Source organism: Gadus morhua, chromosome 20 (genome assembly GCF_902167405.1).
Source record: "Gadus morhua chromosome 20, gadMor3.0, whole genome shotgun sequence".
NCBI classification, from domain to species: Eukaryota; Metazoa; Chordata; class Actinopteri; order Gadiformes; family Gadidae; genus Gadus; species Gadus morhua.
The window spans coordinates 20,620,808-20,636,452 of record NC_044067.1 but is presented as its reverse complement, the minus strand read 5'-3'; the positions used below and the strand labels follow the sequence as shown (position 1 = coordinate 20,636,452).

The following is a 15,645-nucleotide window of genomic DNA, read 5'->3' as shown; positions in this document are numbered from 1 at the left end:
GATAGTAGAAAATGTAATCTAGTTTTTATTTGAAAACACTTATTTTGGAGAAAGTTGGGTTTAGACATATTGCTTCGGGATGCCGTGATGACATTAGGGTTGAGAGGCAGAATTATAAGTTGGGAGTTATCAGTCTTAACTCCATGCAAGCTGGTCTGACACGCCTATCATGAATGTCCGGCCTTTTGCATACTCAATTAATGTGACAAGGACAATGAAATGAATGCCCTTGTTCCCCTCACAGTAATAATATGGACAGGTTGTAGAAAGGTTTCCGAACATTGAGGTGCAGAGTCCTACAGATAGTATGCATAGATGAATCTCCGCAGCCAACCCATTGCCATAGCCTTATGCATGCCAACCTTTCTTTGTTAAGATCAGGCCTAACTACAGCGTCCCTGATTGTAAACGCTTATCTTTCCAAAATGACATTTCAATACTGCTATGAAGCTCATTAAAATACCAGGAAACAAAGCACAGCATTGCTTACATGTTTAGACATTTAACATACCCCAAACCTGAACATGCGGTGCAGGTCTGATGTTAGTTCACTAGTGTCCAGGAAAAGACATGAATGCATGTGTCATTATCCCACATTTTATATCAATAGCTTGGAGTTAACACATATAAAGATCCTCCATCTCCAGACAAGGAATATAGGCTCTAGAGGTGGAGTCTTTCTAGAAATAGGACACTGAAAAAGAAAGGGGGCTCAACATCTTTAGCAGACCTGGCACAGATTGTCCAAATGCAAACACTAGGGCTTTTAAACTTTGTTCATGTCGAAAGTAAACATAAAGTAGTCAACACAAAAATAAAGCTGCAGTATTTAGAGTTTTCATTTATTCAACAAATCCAACATGTTTACAAAATAAAAATAAAGTAAAATAGCTTAAATGTAAATCCTGTATACTGCATCTTTTAGATTTTTTAACAATGATCCTCATCATAGTGTAAGCAAGAGATGAGTATGAGTGAGACTAGAGAAAAATATAGAATGAGAGACATCAGTGAGTGTGAGAGATACAAAATACAGGCAAGAGAGAGAGCGTTAATGACATACTTAATTAATATTATTATGAACAAAAACATCAATAAATGTGTGTTTATATAATATCTTAGTTCACATGGTTGCACAAATGATGTTTGGCTTGGCCCTTGGCGGTGTTGGACAGTTCAACCTTCCCCGCGACGTGAGCGATGAAGCACCTTAACAGGTAGATCCCCGAGAAGTGGTGGGAACTGAGGGAAGGACAAGAAAGAACAATGTAACCTTTGATTTGTATAAAATGCCTTAAAATATATGTTAATTACTTCCTTGCAAGATGGGTCTTTTTTTTGCTGCATGGATCATTCTGTTGATTTAAAAAAGATCTTATGATGACCATCTTATGATGACCATTGTGTGTGCGTGTGCATATGCGTGTGCTGAAGAAGGAGCGATTCGTTGAGCATGTTGGCCATCTTATCCCTGACAATCCACGCAAAGAGAAAGCTAAACAATGGATTCACTTCTGCTGTGCAATAAGTGCACGTGTATTCGTGATTATGAATGTACACGCAATCCAACCCTACCCTCCCTCATCGTTATCTTATCTGATAGAAGATAGTAATCTAACGTTAATGGTTTCAATTAAACATTGTCCTTGCTCATCACATAAGGAAACTCTGTCAAGATACTGTTACTCACTATCAAAGTGGAGAAAAAGGAAAAACCAATTAACCAAAGTCTAGGTTTAGCCTTTGGACTGCATCCGTACATTATCTTTAAAACATTTGAACGGTTATTTTGTGAGAAGTTGTTTAAGTAGATTACAGTCCATTTCCTTTCAGTTAACAAGACACTGTTACAACTGACACGTCCAAGAACATTCAGTACATAATCAACTGTGATAAAATAATTATGGAATATAGTTTGTAAATTAATTATCTCTTAAAATGTGGAAATAGTTTCCAAATTGTCAATCCAAGATTTGCATCATATTAAACAACATTGTACTACTGAGCATTTCCAGGTTTGTGGTATGGATAGCACCTGGCCCCATCTATTGCATGTACTGTAAACGAGTAGCTCAATGCCTAACAAATAGTGTAAGATTCCCTGAGGTAACTTTGTGTACCCGAATATCAAAGCGTTGTATCCCTATCAAATGTTCCACATGCTGATATGCAATCTTACTAATGCAACTCTCTCAATCAAGTCTAAATGTTGTTCAGCATTTGCGTGTAATAAGGGTGTGTGAAAAAATGATTCATGAAGTAGTCTGGATTCTTCATCGTCTATGATTCTCAATTCATTCATTTTCTTAAGCTTGCCTTTGTGTGTTTAAATTATTTTAATCATCTGACATACGTTCAAAAATACATCATCTTATACACACTCTACTATACTGTTTGTAGAAGAAATGCGCTACACACCGTGTCCAAGAATTATTAATTCTCTCTCGAACATTCAAAATACAACATTAGAAGGAGCTCCCCACATCATCACATGATGTTGTACTGCAAGCGTCTTAGAAGCTTAACCCTCTCTCAGATGCAGCCATCAACATCAACCGCTGCACAAATCCACACACCTCTCGCCACAGGGGTCCCTCGGTTGTGACGTTGAAGAATATACTAAAAGGCATTTTGACAAAATTAAAAGAACGAACTGAGCAGAGTGGAAGGTTCACAAACTGTTTGGCAGAGACTGGTAGAAACATACAATTTTACTTCTGCATTCTCTAAATGAGGGTCTTATTTAAGTAACAGTGGTGAAATGGCAAAGAATATTATGTTGACGATCATATTACTAAGGTTAAACATAAAATAAAAATAGTTTTCGGTTCACTGGTGGAGTGATGGTGGCGCCACTTGACCAGTGAATATGGCTCCGTCATTTTATTTTTTGTAATTATTTAGCCTAATACTGCCACCTAGAGGAATATTACAATAGGTCATGGTGTAATGTAATGCCTATTTACCTTAAACTCATTTATTCTGTTTCTGACATTTCAGGAACCTTTTCAGACCTGTTCACATCTGTGCTCAAACATACTCAAATGCCACATCTACTCTGTGATGCAATACATAAGATTTCCCATGTCATTGTAAATTCAATGAATCATTGCTAATTGGAAGCTAACCAAATCAGCCACATTTCTATGACCAGTAATTAGGCCTGTTTTATCACCACCAGGGCATAATAAATAGCATACATTTATGTTAATTTGCAGAATATCATGTACATTTACTAATTTAGCAGACATATTTCATTTTCCAAAGTGACCTTCAGTCGAAGCTTACAACGTAGAATTTGAGCTTGAAAAAATTGGAGTAATGCGGGAGTAGTGTCCAAATTCAACCACATACAACAGTAATAGTAGCTTCTTTTTATGTGTATTTTATATAGGTATAAAAAAGCAACAGTATACTAAGCAAACTAAATTGCATGAATAAAAAGAGTAATGTAGAGGGATTGTTTTATTGCTCTAAGGTTACAGCCGTAGAGTACATTTGACCTTGGGCAGTCATGTGTTCCCTCCAAGGCCAGGGTGTGTTCCTTTGCTTTATTGCACAACCCTCTGATCGGTCAGCTGACACCCAGACACGCGACGTAATGTGGTGTTGAAATGACTCAACATCAAAAAATGAATAGAAAAGAAGAGTGACCTATGAATAAAGTTCCTATTGTAACAAATGAAGGAGAACTCATATACTACACATAATAATGCAAATAATTTCAGAGAACCATTTTTTTGGCCCAAATTAGCGTAGAGCTGATTATCCTGGGATAAGAACAGTTTGTAATATTAACTCAAAAGGTATGTCGAGTTGGACGGCAGCCAACAGCTTGAACAGTGTTTGAATCAATATTGGTTAGCCAATAAAAACCGGTAGCTGTGCGATAAGGGAGGCAAACTTGGTGTGTGCAACGGCCGCGTTGGAGTGCGCTGCCTCACCTGACCAGAATGGGCTGGGGGAAGCAGCTGGAGGTGCGGTCCCTCACAACATCCTGGAGACTCAACAGGTTGGTCAGCAGGGCTCCGTGGCCACACTTATCGATCTTGGTGACCACTATCTGGGGTACAAACACAATGGCTTCACTGGTCACGTCTGCTCAACCCTTGCAGTAATTTAGCAGATACAGCATATTCTTCTTTTTCACAAAGCACCTGACCTGCTGTGAGTTTCATATGCACACGTCAGCAGGTAGGAGTTAGGCGTCTTGCTCAAGGATTCCAACAGGTTGACTGCAGACATTGGTGTTTGACCAAGAACCTTTTGGCTTAGAGTCAAAACACTGAACCCACTCCCTCCCCCAATTGTGGCATTTGACTTTGATTGGCAACAGCACCATGGCTACCTGTCTAGCCCAGCGTTTTTTTCTGGAAGCTGAGCAGGGTCCCACCCTCCGTTGGGAGACCATGATGCCGGTAGAGGTGTTGTTGGACCAGTAGGGGTTGCTCAACCCTCTGGCCTACGTAATATACCCAATGCCCCAGGATGGAGACAGGGAATTTTCCTTTAAAAAGAGAACCCTATTTTGGGGGATTTAACCCCCAGAACACTGGGATGAGTGGTCATACTCCCCCCCCCCCCCCCCCCCCACGTTCAGCCAAACACAAACAATGTGAAGTGCTTTGGGGCTTCAAAGGCGTTATAGAAATGCAATTACGTAATTACCATTGAACAAAATATTTATTTCTATCAAAAGGTGAGATTCACAACATCATACTAAAGCCAGTCATATGTGTATTGTGGAACATAAATCATGCCACCTTTTGGGTATATAACTACCGTAATCTAAAGGCCAAACTTTATGTATATATTTCAATTATTTGGTGGAACAAAATAAATGAAACAAAGTATTTGATTTACTGATCAGTCATTTTTGCAATCAAACCTTATCCAAGTGACTTGCAGGGAACTATCTGTCTTTCTTTCTTTTTAGAGAAGGGTTAAGGCCAATTTCCACCAGAACCGGCACGGAAGCGCCACGGCAGTAAAGCGGTCGCCGAAAATAATAGAAACCACTGTAGGCTATTCCACTGGATACGGTCGCGGCACAGCAACGTCCCCAAACCGGGACTTTGTTTACGATTCGTGCCTCTTCTTTTTTTGTTCGTTGCTGGTTCGCAGTCGTGTCTCAGAACACTTCTACAGCCAATCAGTGTGCATTTGCTCATGAATATCCGTGAGCTCACATCGACCCCTATTCACAGGGCATCGTAATATTATACAGTCTATCTTTGGTATCAATAGCTAATAGCTAATAGCAAAGAAGAAATTCAAGTCTGCGTCGATGCCACTTCTATTCTCTAATCGCCAGTCCAGTGTCGCAAGCTGACCGCGACATTGCCATGACATCTAGAAATCAAACTGTATTTAATGGGTTATGATATTGATGTATAGGGGTTGATTATAACTAGGGAACAATATTGTATGAGTCATTATAATCATAATTATTTTTATAATTCATATAGGCCTATTATAATTATGCACGCCTTGAGGCATCAGCCAGAAGGTGTCCGTACCGCTTCCAGTGGGGACGGCAGTACGGAACACAGCCGCTTCGCTGCCGTGCCGCTTCCGTGCCGGTTCTGGTGGAAATTGGCCCTTAGACATCAGCTCAGGGATGCCAGCTGCGGACATAGGGGTTAAAACCCAGAGCGTTCATTTCTTTACGTAACACTAGACTATCTTGTGCCCAATTTCGCTAAGATGGAAAAAACAATTAATCAACAGTCCCAATTTTAGCAGCGGTCAAAGTGATGAATAAACCAGCAGCGTTGAATAATTGATTGGCTCCCTCCATTAGGGCTCTAACGCGTGATATCAAGTTAAAACAGGAGCGCTCCAGATTAATCAACAGGGGGCGCAATGATGAACAGCCCAGAGTTAAGTTGGGAGGTTTAAACACTCAGAGAGATAATAACGAGAAATGAGACAAACGTGCTACAGCATACGACCACATGACGAAGATCTACTAGGAGAGAAAGAGAGGGAGAGAGAGAGAGAGAGAGAGACAAAGGAAGGGGTCTTGACCATAACTACTAGTGTTGAATAAGGTAAAGGAAGGTGGTCATATCCTAATGCATCCCTTTTTTAACCACTTATTAACTTACTTATCAGGAAGAGGTCTATCTAACCATCCACACATTCATTCGTTCATCCACCCAGGCAACATTCCATCCATCTATCCATATCCACCCATCCATTCATGCATTGATCAATAAACCACCCAACCCTCCATCTAGCCATCCTTCTACAAGGCAGGATTTGAGGGGTGGATAGAGTGGTGTTAGTGAACGCATAGTTGGAGTAGGGGGGTAGCGGTAGAGGACTTACCACGTACGGCCGCCTCATCTCCTCGCACATTTCCAAGGCAATAAAGTCAGCCTTTTGGATACCAACACTACCATCCACCAATAGGAATGTCCTCACCAGACTGAAACAGCCAAATGAAAGAAGCAATAGTTAGGTCCTGCAGATTGTATATTGGTTGCATTGAACAGCGCCGGGATCAATTCAGTGTAGCAACTGACAGTATACGGCTTCATGTTTTTTTAAAACGTGCACTAATAATAATAATGAAAATTTCATCAAAAAACCCACTTGCTCCTTGTTTCCAGGTAGGGCTCCACCATGTCAACAAAGTCTGTGGGAGCTCTGTGTCCGTAGCCTGGCATGTCCACTATGCTGAACGCCTTCCCCACTTTGAAGAAGTTCATCTTTTTGGTGTGTCCCTGTCACAAAAGCCACATGCATGTTAAATCGCCATTAATAGGCACAGTAAAATAAATAAAAAGAAAGCCTGCCATGATCCTAATAAATGAATACACGACAATCATGCAAACTAACCCTTTCTGCATATGCAAGCATTTGGGTATTCAATTTTTATCAGGAAATAGCACTGTAGACCCTTTTCAGGGAGGGGTCATCGTACGACAAACACGGCCCATAATACTAATTATAGGTCTGCTACTCTTATGTAACAGAGCATAGACATATCTTCCCCTAGTTCAGTTCACCATAACACCCTTAGAGTGTTGCTGTTCTGATTTCCCCTATGCATTTGTCTGATTTGGTAATTCTGTCAGGATAGTAATGCGCCCTTACCCCTAGGTGGGGTCCTTTTCAATTTGTTAAACATTGACGAGCATTCACACATTATTCTAGTTCGACCTGTCAAGTGTTGCGCAACTTCACCGTGCATTCATGTCGCTGCCGCGATTGCGTTCGGATCACGTCTATTACACACCCGCTCATTTTGAGCTTTGAATTCAATTATTATTTAACTGTTGTAGCCTGTTTATGTACTTATATGTGGTTGCATTTTGGTTACATTGCAGATACCACAAACATTTGTGATTACTAAACCTATCAATCTCTGCCTACGGTACTCCTTACAAGAGTCCCGCTGTGGATCGAGCAATCCACCTAATCTCAAATATCATCCGCAAACGTCCTTCAATCAACGTCCTTCTCAACATTGGTCCAGAGGGAGGGAGAAGCAGCCCCAGATGGGATCACGATAGGACAAGAAAGGAGAGGGCAGCTCCCATCCCACCTTCAAGCATATGAAATGACTCTCCCTAAATCATTGCTAGCATCCACAATTCCCCTCGGCACTCACGATAGAGCGCAGGGGAACATACAGAGCACTGACACATATCAGCTGCAATCTTACATCTAGAGACCAGCTAGACAACTTCTCCAAATCAGCAGCAAGCAGCACAAAACAGCCAAAATCAGGGAATTATGACTACGACCATTCAGAGTGCAGCTCAGTAGTTATTGGCAGCTGCTCACCCGTATTGCATCACGCATCATTCCAACAGGCTCTCTAATAGCTCCCATCAATCTGGTTCCGTCCATCAGCAAACACGGATCCCATTTCAGGCAACGCAGCATCCACGAGCCCATCAGACCCCATCTCAGCCTGCGCCTGTGACACCTGCTCACTCGGTGTATGAACAGACTCTGCATTGCATCGCTGCATCTCCGCAGACGGCGTATACTCCACCGGGCATTCCTGTACAGCCAGGGCACCAGCAGATGTCCGTGGCACCCTCACATTCAGTGTACCAATCTCTTGCAGCGATAACTGCTGGAACCTCGCAAACAAGGTATTATCACCCCCTTGCTATGCCTGCAGCAGCTCCACAGCCGGTCTACCAGACCCAGGCGCTGTATACCAGTATGGCCCTACTGCACTCCCACAGCTTCTGCAGCAGCCTTCCCACCAGCACCTGCAACAGCCTCCTCCTGCGGTGCCAGCATGGAATACCAACATGCTCCAGTGGTGCTTCCACCGCCAGGGTATCAGCATCCTTTTGTGCCCGCACCGCATTTGTATCAGCTTCCACCTGAGTCAGTGGCTCAGCCAACCTACTACACGCCACCAGCGGAACCTGTCCAGCACAGGCATTACCCCCCCCTCCAGTCTCGTCTACACTGCCTGCCTATCAACTGCTACCCACGACGCCATCAGCTTTCCAGCTAATGCCTGGGATGTCCCAGCCACCTGCAGCCGATCATGAACTCCCTCGACGGCAACCAGTGCCTGTGCCAGCTCTCCCTAACCTGGTAAACGGCAGCGAGAGAGTTCACAGTTCTGAAATGGCTCTGGACTATCTCTTAAATTCCCATGCTGAATTGTCCGAGCACTATAAATATAGGGTACTAATGGAACACTTGAAGATAGACAAGGCTAAACTGATAGCGTAGTCATGTCATCATTACCCCCAGCCTTATACTGCAGCTATGCAGGCCCTGCAGCACCAATATGGGCAACCACACCAGCTGGTGCAGAGCGAAATTGCGGCTATTCCGAACAGCCCAGATGTCAGTGCTGGCAATTCAGAGGCGTTTCAGACCTTTGCCCTCAGTGTGAACCTCTTATTAGGTATGTGCTGATGTCTCTCGAAGTCCCTAACAGCACAGAACTGACATCCACAGGTCATGCAGATCGGCTTCTGAGTAAGCTCCCGAATTACAGGGACAGCTTCATCAAACACCTGCAGGTGCGTGGTAGGCTTTTAAGCCCACTTCTGACCAAGTGGAGAAATGGCTGACGGATGATAAGCGTTGCAGGAGGAGCGGTCGCACTAACCATAGGCCAGAAGCATGCACCTTGAAGAAGCCCCGTGGGGAATGCAACAAGCTACATCTCGGGGTAGTGCATCGAGTCGCCAAACCAGGTGCAAGCCTCTTCCTCGTCACCCCTCTGAACAGGGCAACACTCAACAACCCCAACCAGCGGAGACGAGTCTACCTGAAAGTAGTGCTCGCCCTAGTTAGGAACGGAAGATCACCTAATAGGTACGCCATCCTTGATGACGGTGCAGAGCGTACAATTATCTTGCCTGTTGCAGCTCAGCATCTAAATCTCAGGGGCAAGGAGGAGTCCTTTGCCTTGAGGACCATCAATCTCTGCCTACGCTATTCCTTAAGAGTCCCGCTGTGGATCGAGCTATCCACCTAATCTCAAATACATCATCCGCTAACGACCTTCAATTCTCAAAATTTGTGTAACACTGGTTTACCCTACAAGGAAGCCCCTGTGAATAGGCTCTCCTGTGGGAGGACTTACTGGTGTCTTGGATACTCTGACCTCCACCTCGGGGCTCAGGGAGAACAGAGCTCTGATCAGAGATGACTTGCCAACATTGCTTCTCCCAATGAAGCACACCTGGCAAGGAAAAACAATACGTACACATGGATTAAACATTATTAAGTCGCTTACATCTACAGCAACGACCTCTAAGCAATGCCCAGGTAGGTGTTAGGACTGCTAGGGAGCATTTGGGAATTGTGAAAAATAATTTGATAACCTTTCTTCAAACTCTAAATGATCTGTCCTGACCTCTGGTTGTGTTAGGGCAGGCACATGGTCCATCCTCACTGCAGAACTCAGGTAATCGATTTGATTAGACCGGCTTGGGTGGAACAGCTGCTCAGCTTTCACTATGTCCTCCAAGCAGGGCTGAAACAACTGGAAGTTAGTCCTGTCCACCGACCTGTGGATCGGTTAGGGTTCAGAATTACTGTTTATTTTATTTTATTTAACCTAAATTTAACCAGATAAAAGACCTGGCCAAATGGGCAGCATAGTACTGAAGATAACTGCACATATGTTTCATACAAACAAAACACACAATTTAAACACAATTAAAAGACTGCATTAGATGCCTTGTACTGCTGATTTGTCGTTAAGCTAATCTGCAATTGGAAGACCAGATAATGCTGGTGGTAGAGATGAATGGCCAACAGTGTTCACTCATCCAAATCAATGTCTGCCTGTGTTATCAACATCCACAGCGCATGACACACCACTTTTGATACAAATACTCTGTTTGTAGGGCCACAATAGACAGGTGCAATCAGCCATCTCCATCAACCCATTTCTCTCACAACGTGCAAATCAGGCGATCACAAGTTGGGTCCTGACCCAAAGTTTGGGAAACACAGATTTCCGTAAACAAAAACAATGTCTTAAAAAAAAAACTCCAGGTGAGCCGGCACAAAAACACAGGCTTATATACTTTAAGATCCCCTGGCATGAAAATGTCACTTTCTGAGCTTTTCTAACATTAATATGAGTTCCCCTAATCTACCTATGGTCCCCCAGTAGCTACAAATTTCGAAAACTTTGTTTTGTTTTGTTGCATAATTATGACGAGCACTAGGCATTCTTCTCCGCCTTTGAAAAAACGAAGCTCAGACGGGCCGTTTTGGAATTTACCACGTATGTCGTCAAAAGGGGAGATGCCACCTCCCCTTTCTCTGCCTTACCAGCCCAAAGAATTTGGCACGCCAATGAGCTACGACCGTGCGAGCGCTGTGTGTGTGTGTGTGTGTGTGTGTGTGTGTGTGTGTGTGTGTGTGTGTGTGTGTGTGTGTGTGTGTGTGTGTGTGTGTGTGTGTGTGTGTGTGTGTGTGTGTGTGTGTGTGATTCCACACACTGTAACGCAAGTGTTGCAGTCGTTTGTGATTCATAATATCGTCTGGAGGTGCACACAGCTTTTGGCCGTCATAATATGTATAATATGATTTATACCACGGTCTGGGGGAATACGCAATTCTGATTGACACACCCTGTTAATACAGGGTGTGTATTAACTCCTGATATACGGACAACTGCTAAGTAGTTCCAGTCAAATTGCCTGTTCGGCCTTCAAAGCGAAAGCTGGTAAATTGTGAAAAATGCATGAAACTGTAATCAGAAAACGCGGTTATATGCTATAGACCATAGTATCTGTGGTATAAAGGCTGGGACGAATATCAAATTATAAATATGTATACTTTATGTTGAATGTATAGACCGTCACGTTTCCCATTGAAACGAATGGCGCGGTGATTCAGTCTTCAAAACGAGAGCTGGTAAATTATAAAAATGAATTAAACTGTAATCAGACATGGCGGATATGCTATAGACCCTAGAGCAGTGATTTTCAACCTTTTTTGAGCCGCGGCACACTTTTTACATTTACAAAATCCTGGGGCACACCACCAACCAAAATGACTCAAAATGACACTCTAACACAGTACATATAGTACATATTGTAGTGGCGATTTGTCCTCAGTAAAACAATAACTTAAAAATTAAGAAATCAAACAAAGCAACGTAATCAAAATAGCCACTGAGGCACCAGGGGGGACGAATCTTACGCAGTGCAGGGGAAAGAGTCAACTGTCCAGTCGTGAATTTAGATTTCTCCAGGTTTATTTTCCGATCTTCCAAGCAAACAAAACAAATGTGCAACAGTGTGAACCAGCAGCCTCACTCCTTTGTCTCTCTCGTACAGCTGGTAAAAAACCATGACCCTTCCAAGTGCCTGTCTTACCTATGCCCGCCACCTATGCCCGCCACCACCATATATAGGCTAGTAATAACTTAAAAACAAAAGCATAAACAAACTCAAATTAACTAATTTATAATACAAACGAGAAAATAAACATAAAAGTCATGTTATTTTATATTAAGCAAACAAACTAAATAAATGTTTTACAATTAAATCTAAGAACTGCATAGCTCCAACACATATAGTTAATAATAGTTTCTAAATGTATTTATACTCACTAAGTGTGAAACCTGGGCCTGTTTCGATTAACACAAAATGGATATCCTGGCAGGAATGGTAGGACACACACGAAGCTCTTCCTCAACAGTTCTCAGTCTCTCTCTGTTTTAATGTTTAATTAGTTTACTTAATTAAACAGTTTAATTAATTACCATTAGGGCTGGCCCGAATGCCATTTTTCAGGCTTCGAATACTCGTTGGTTTTTCCGAGCGAATATTCGAATGCTCGTTCCAGAAAAAAACACCATCAAAAACAACATTAATAATCCCTATATACTCCCTGGAACCGATTTTGACAGTATCTGCATATTTTGTTGAAGATTTAATAGCTTTTTAATGTTAATTAGTAGGCCTAAGTAGGTTGAAGTTCCTTAGTTTTTCCCCGTGAAAGCGAACAGCTGTTGTTCCGTTCCAAATAAGCTGACGCTCACGCTCTGCAGCAAGCCAGTCACAGTTGATTGGCGCGGCGCTGTACAGCGAACGGAAATAAACAACTAAGGTTAGCATTTCGTCAAGTATTACTTTTCCTCCCGAGATCCCGCTAATGTTGTGTTATAAAGTAAAGGGAAACAAGATATCTATTCTTCCTCCACCTCTCTCGCTTCTCTGCTTGGTGTCGCTGGCGCTTAGTTTGCCTCCCTCGCTCTTGTAACGTCACGTGGGTACGTGAAAAAAAAAAAAAAAAAGCTCTGAATACTGATTTAAGCTTCGAATACTCATTTTCCGAGTAGCCTTTAGCTGTAAAAATGCATAGATTAGCCGCACCGTTATGTAAGCCGCAGAATCGAAAAATGGGAAAAAAGGCGCGGCTTATAGTCCGAAAATTACGGTACATTATCTGCGACACTTTATTACCGCACAGACACCCGACAATGGTTAATTAGGTGATGTTAGAAAATTTCCCACGGCACACCTGACGATCTCTCGTCACACTGGTAGAAAATCACTGCCCTAGAGTATCTATGGTAGAAAGGCTGGGATGAATTTCAAATTATAAATATGTACAATGCATAACGTTAGCTCTCTGGCTCATTGCTGAGCGGACTAGAATATCTCCCGTTGCCAAGTCGTAGCTAAGGTCCGTCCTAAGTACTGGAGTAGTGAACAACAATCCGTTGCATAAGAACCTTAACGCCTCGTTTCCACATACGTATGTTTTTCGTATCCGTGCTTCCGTAAATTTACGGAAGGGGTCGCTAGTGTTTTACGTACGGACATGAATTTATTTACGCCAGCCAAAAATATGGGGGAACGTATGATAATGGCCGTTTTTAGGAGACCGGTACTTTGGAACATGAGGATCGACATATACAGAGATAAAAAGAAAAACAACCAGGCTTGGAAAGAGATCGGCGAGGAGTTTGGCCTGCCAGGTACTTACATGTTTTGTGAAAAACATAAAAACTTTCATACGGTATCTCCGTAAAACGGCGAAAGTTAAATTTTTGGAACGTAGGCCTATATTACGGACATACCGGACAGAAATTTTACGGAGGGGAGGAGTCTCGGAGGAAAAACTGACATTACGGAGAATCACATAGGAATGAATGGACTTTCGTTCGGAGACGGTTGGATCGCATACGATAATGTCCGTATGTGGAAACGAGGCATAAGGGGTAATGGTTGCTCCAGGAATTAGTCAAACCCTCAGGCGTTACAAGGGAAACAAAGTTATGGCTTGAGAAAAACTTTATATTTGGATTGTAAAACGCATGAATATATAAATGAATGGTTTTAATTTGTGTTCTTTGGCAAGTGACCGTGGTATAAGCGGGATAATGCCCGACGAGGTGTCCATTATCAGGAATTAATGGACGATGCGGAGACGTGAAACGTCCGACGCGCAGCGGAGGACGGTTGCCTCCGCAAAGTCCATTAATTCCTGATAATGGACACCTCGTCGAGAATTATCCCTTATAGATATCTATGTATAATATGATGTTATTTAGATACAGAGCTCCAGGACTCCCGCCGGAGCACCAGTGTTCTAGAATATTTACAGAACACGGCCAAAGGCTGTGTGCACCTCGCCATTGCGATACATCCACTGTAAACAGAGCGCATGGTACCATGGCCGCAGGCTGCTCAGGGCCACACCCCAACTCTCCTCCTTGCCCTGCACCTCTCCTCCTCATTTGCAATGCATTAAAGCTACAGACACTGAAACGGCGCGTTTGGGGAAAGCTCAATGTGCGACTGGCTCGTAGTGGCTATAATTCTGCACCACGGCTGAATTTCGGGAGCGTTTACAAATACTGTGTTAGGGGCCCACTACTATCCATATTAAAGCATCCATAAAGTAGCATGCCATGGGACATTTAAATAAAGCCAACCTGTCGAGGTAGGGGTCCAGCACACTGAAGGGGTACAGCAGGCCTTGAAACTTGCGCTTTGGCAGCGTTGAGGCAGACTGGACAGAGGCCAGTTTATGGAGGCCATGACGTGGGGCAGCGTGGAACAGCGGTCCAGGCAACAATATGCCCAGCCTCAGACACCACATCTTCACACCCCTCTGAATCAAGACCTGTCGAATACAAAATGATTGAATATTGAATTCACACATACAGTGTGTGCACATTCATATGATTATTGATTGACTTTCTTTGGACGTTTTCCACAGGAAGGAATTTTCTCAACTAAGTCAGGTTGATCAGAATTACGAGCTACACATTAAGATCATAACGATCTTTAGTTTATGATAGTTCTCCCTTGGTGATACAATTACTCAGTCTGATCGTATACACAGGTCCACCATAGACAGATGAAGTCAGCCATCTCCAGCAAACCATTTCTCTTACATTGTGAGAGAAATGCAACAATCTATTACGACATAAGATTGTTTTTTTTTTAGTTCCTTTTAATAAATGCAAGTTATGGAGTGAATTCAAAACAGAAGGATCGTATAGCTTACACTATAGTGTCAATGCCATCCGTTTATGATAACGGATCCCTGATGCTTCTTGAGTGGGGTATACCATGAACCGTTGTAGGACATCCTCATATGTCCTCCATGCTGTGTGTTGTGTGCAGCAGCCAAACGAGTCCCTACCCAAACAACCACCCATGGATTGTTCCGCATGTATAATAGTCGGTTAGGTCATAATTATGCAACAAAACAAAACAAAGTTTTCGAAATAAAGATGAAAAATATTTAGTAGCGGTTATTATTGGATATTTTTTAATAATTATTATCTGTTGCATTTATAAACACACCTACATCATCTCATTCACCATAGGCAGCAAGTTTCACCAATACAGAGTGATAGATATAACGTAATAATATAAACACAAATAATTGGTCCAATCTTCTAAGAATATTTAGTAGACAGATCATTACATAAAGAGGTTTATAGTTGATGCTGTATTCATATGAAATGGAAGGATAGTTTAGTTTTATATGTTTGGGGTATAACCTCTCCAAAACTATGAGATTAAGAAATGTACCTTTATCGTGCATGTAAAACTATAAAATAACACGGGTCACTGCGTTATTTACGAGCATTAATCCTCAGTTTAGATTAGCCTGCATTCCTCAAATAGATGTGTGGAAGCAGAAATAACACAGGATCACATT

The 15,645-nt window shown here is 42.5% G+C and overlaps 1 protein-coding gene across 1 annotated transcript; it reads right to left on the bottom strand.

The window, feature by feature from the left end:
* Nucleotides 1-5: 5 nt before the first annotated feature.
* On the bottom strand, nucleotides 6-15,112 carry gtpbp8 (GTP binding protein 8). The gene is made up of 8 exons (XM_030343170.1): nucleotides 14,983-15,112; nucleotides 14,405-14,595; nucleotides 9,854-10,007; nucleotides 9,581-9,679; nucleotides 6,601-6,731; nucleotides 6,334-6,433; nucleotides 3,945-4,063; nucleotides 6-1,242 (listed from the first exon to the last, which is right to left on the bottom strand). Exons 2-8 carry the CDS (start codon nucleotides 14,569-14,571, stop codon nucleotides 1,119-1,121), a joined length of 894 nt encoding a protein of 297 aa, XP_030199030.1. The 5' UTR covers nucleotides 14,572-14,595; nucleotides 14,983-15,112; the 3' UTR covers nucleotides 6-1,118.
* Between the last annotated feature and the right edge of the window lie 533 nt (nucleotides 15,113-15,645).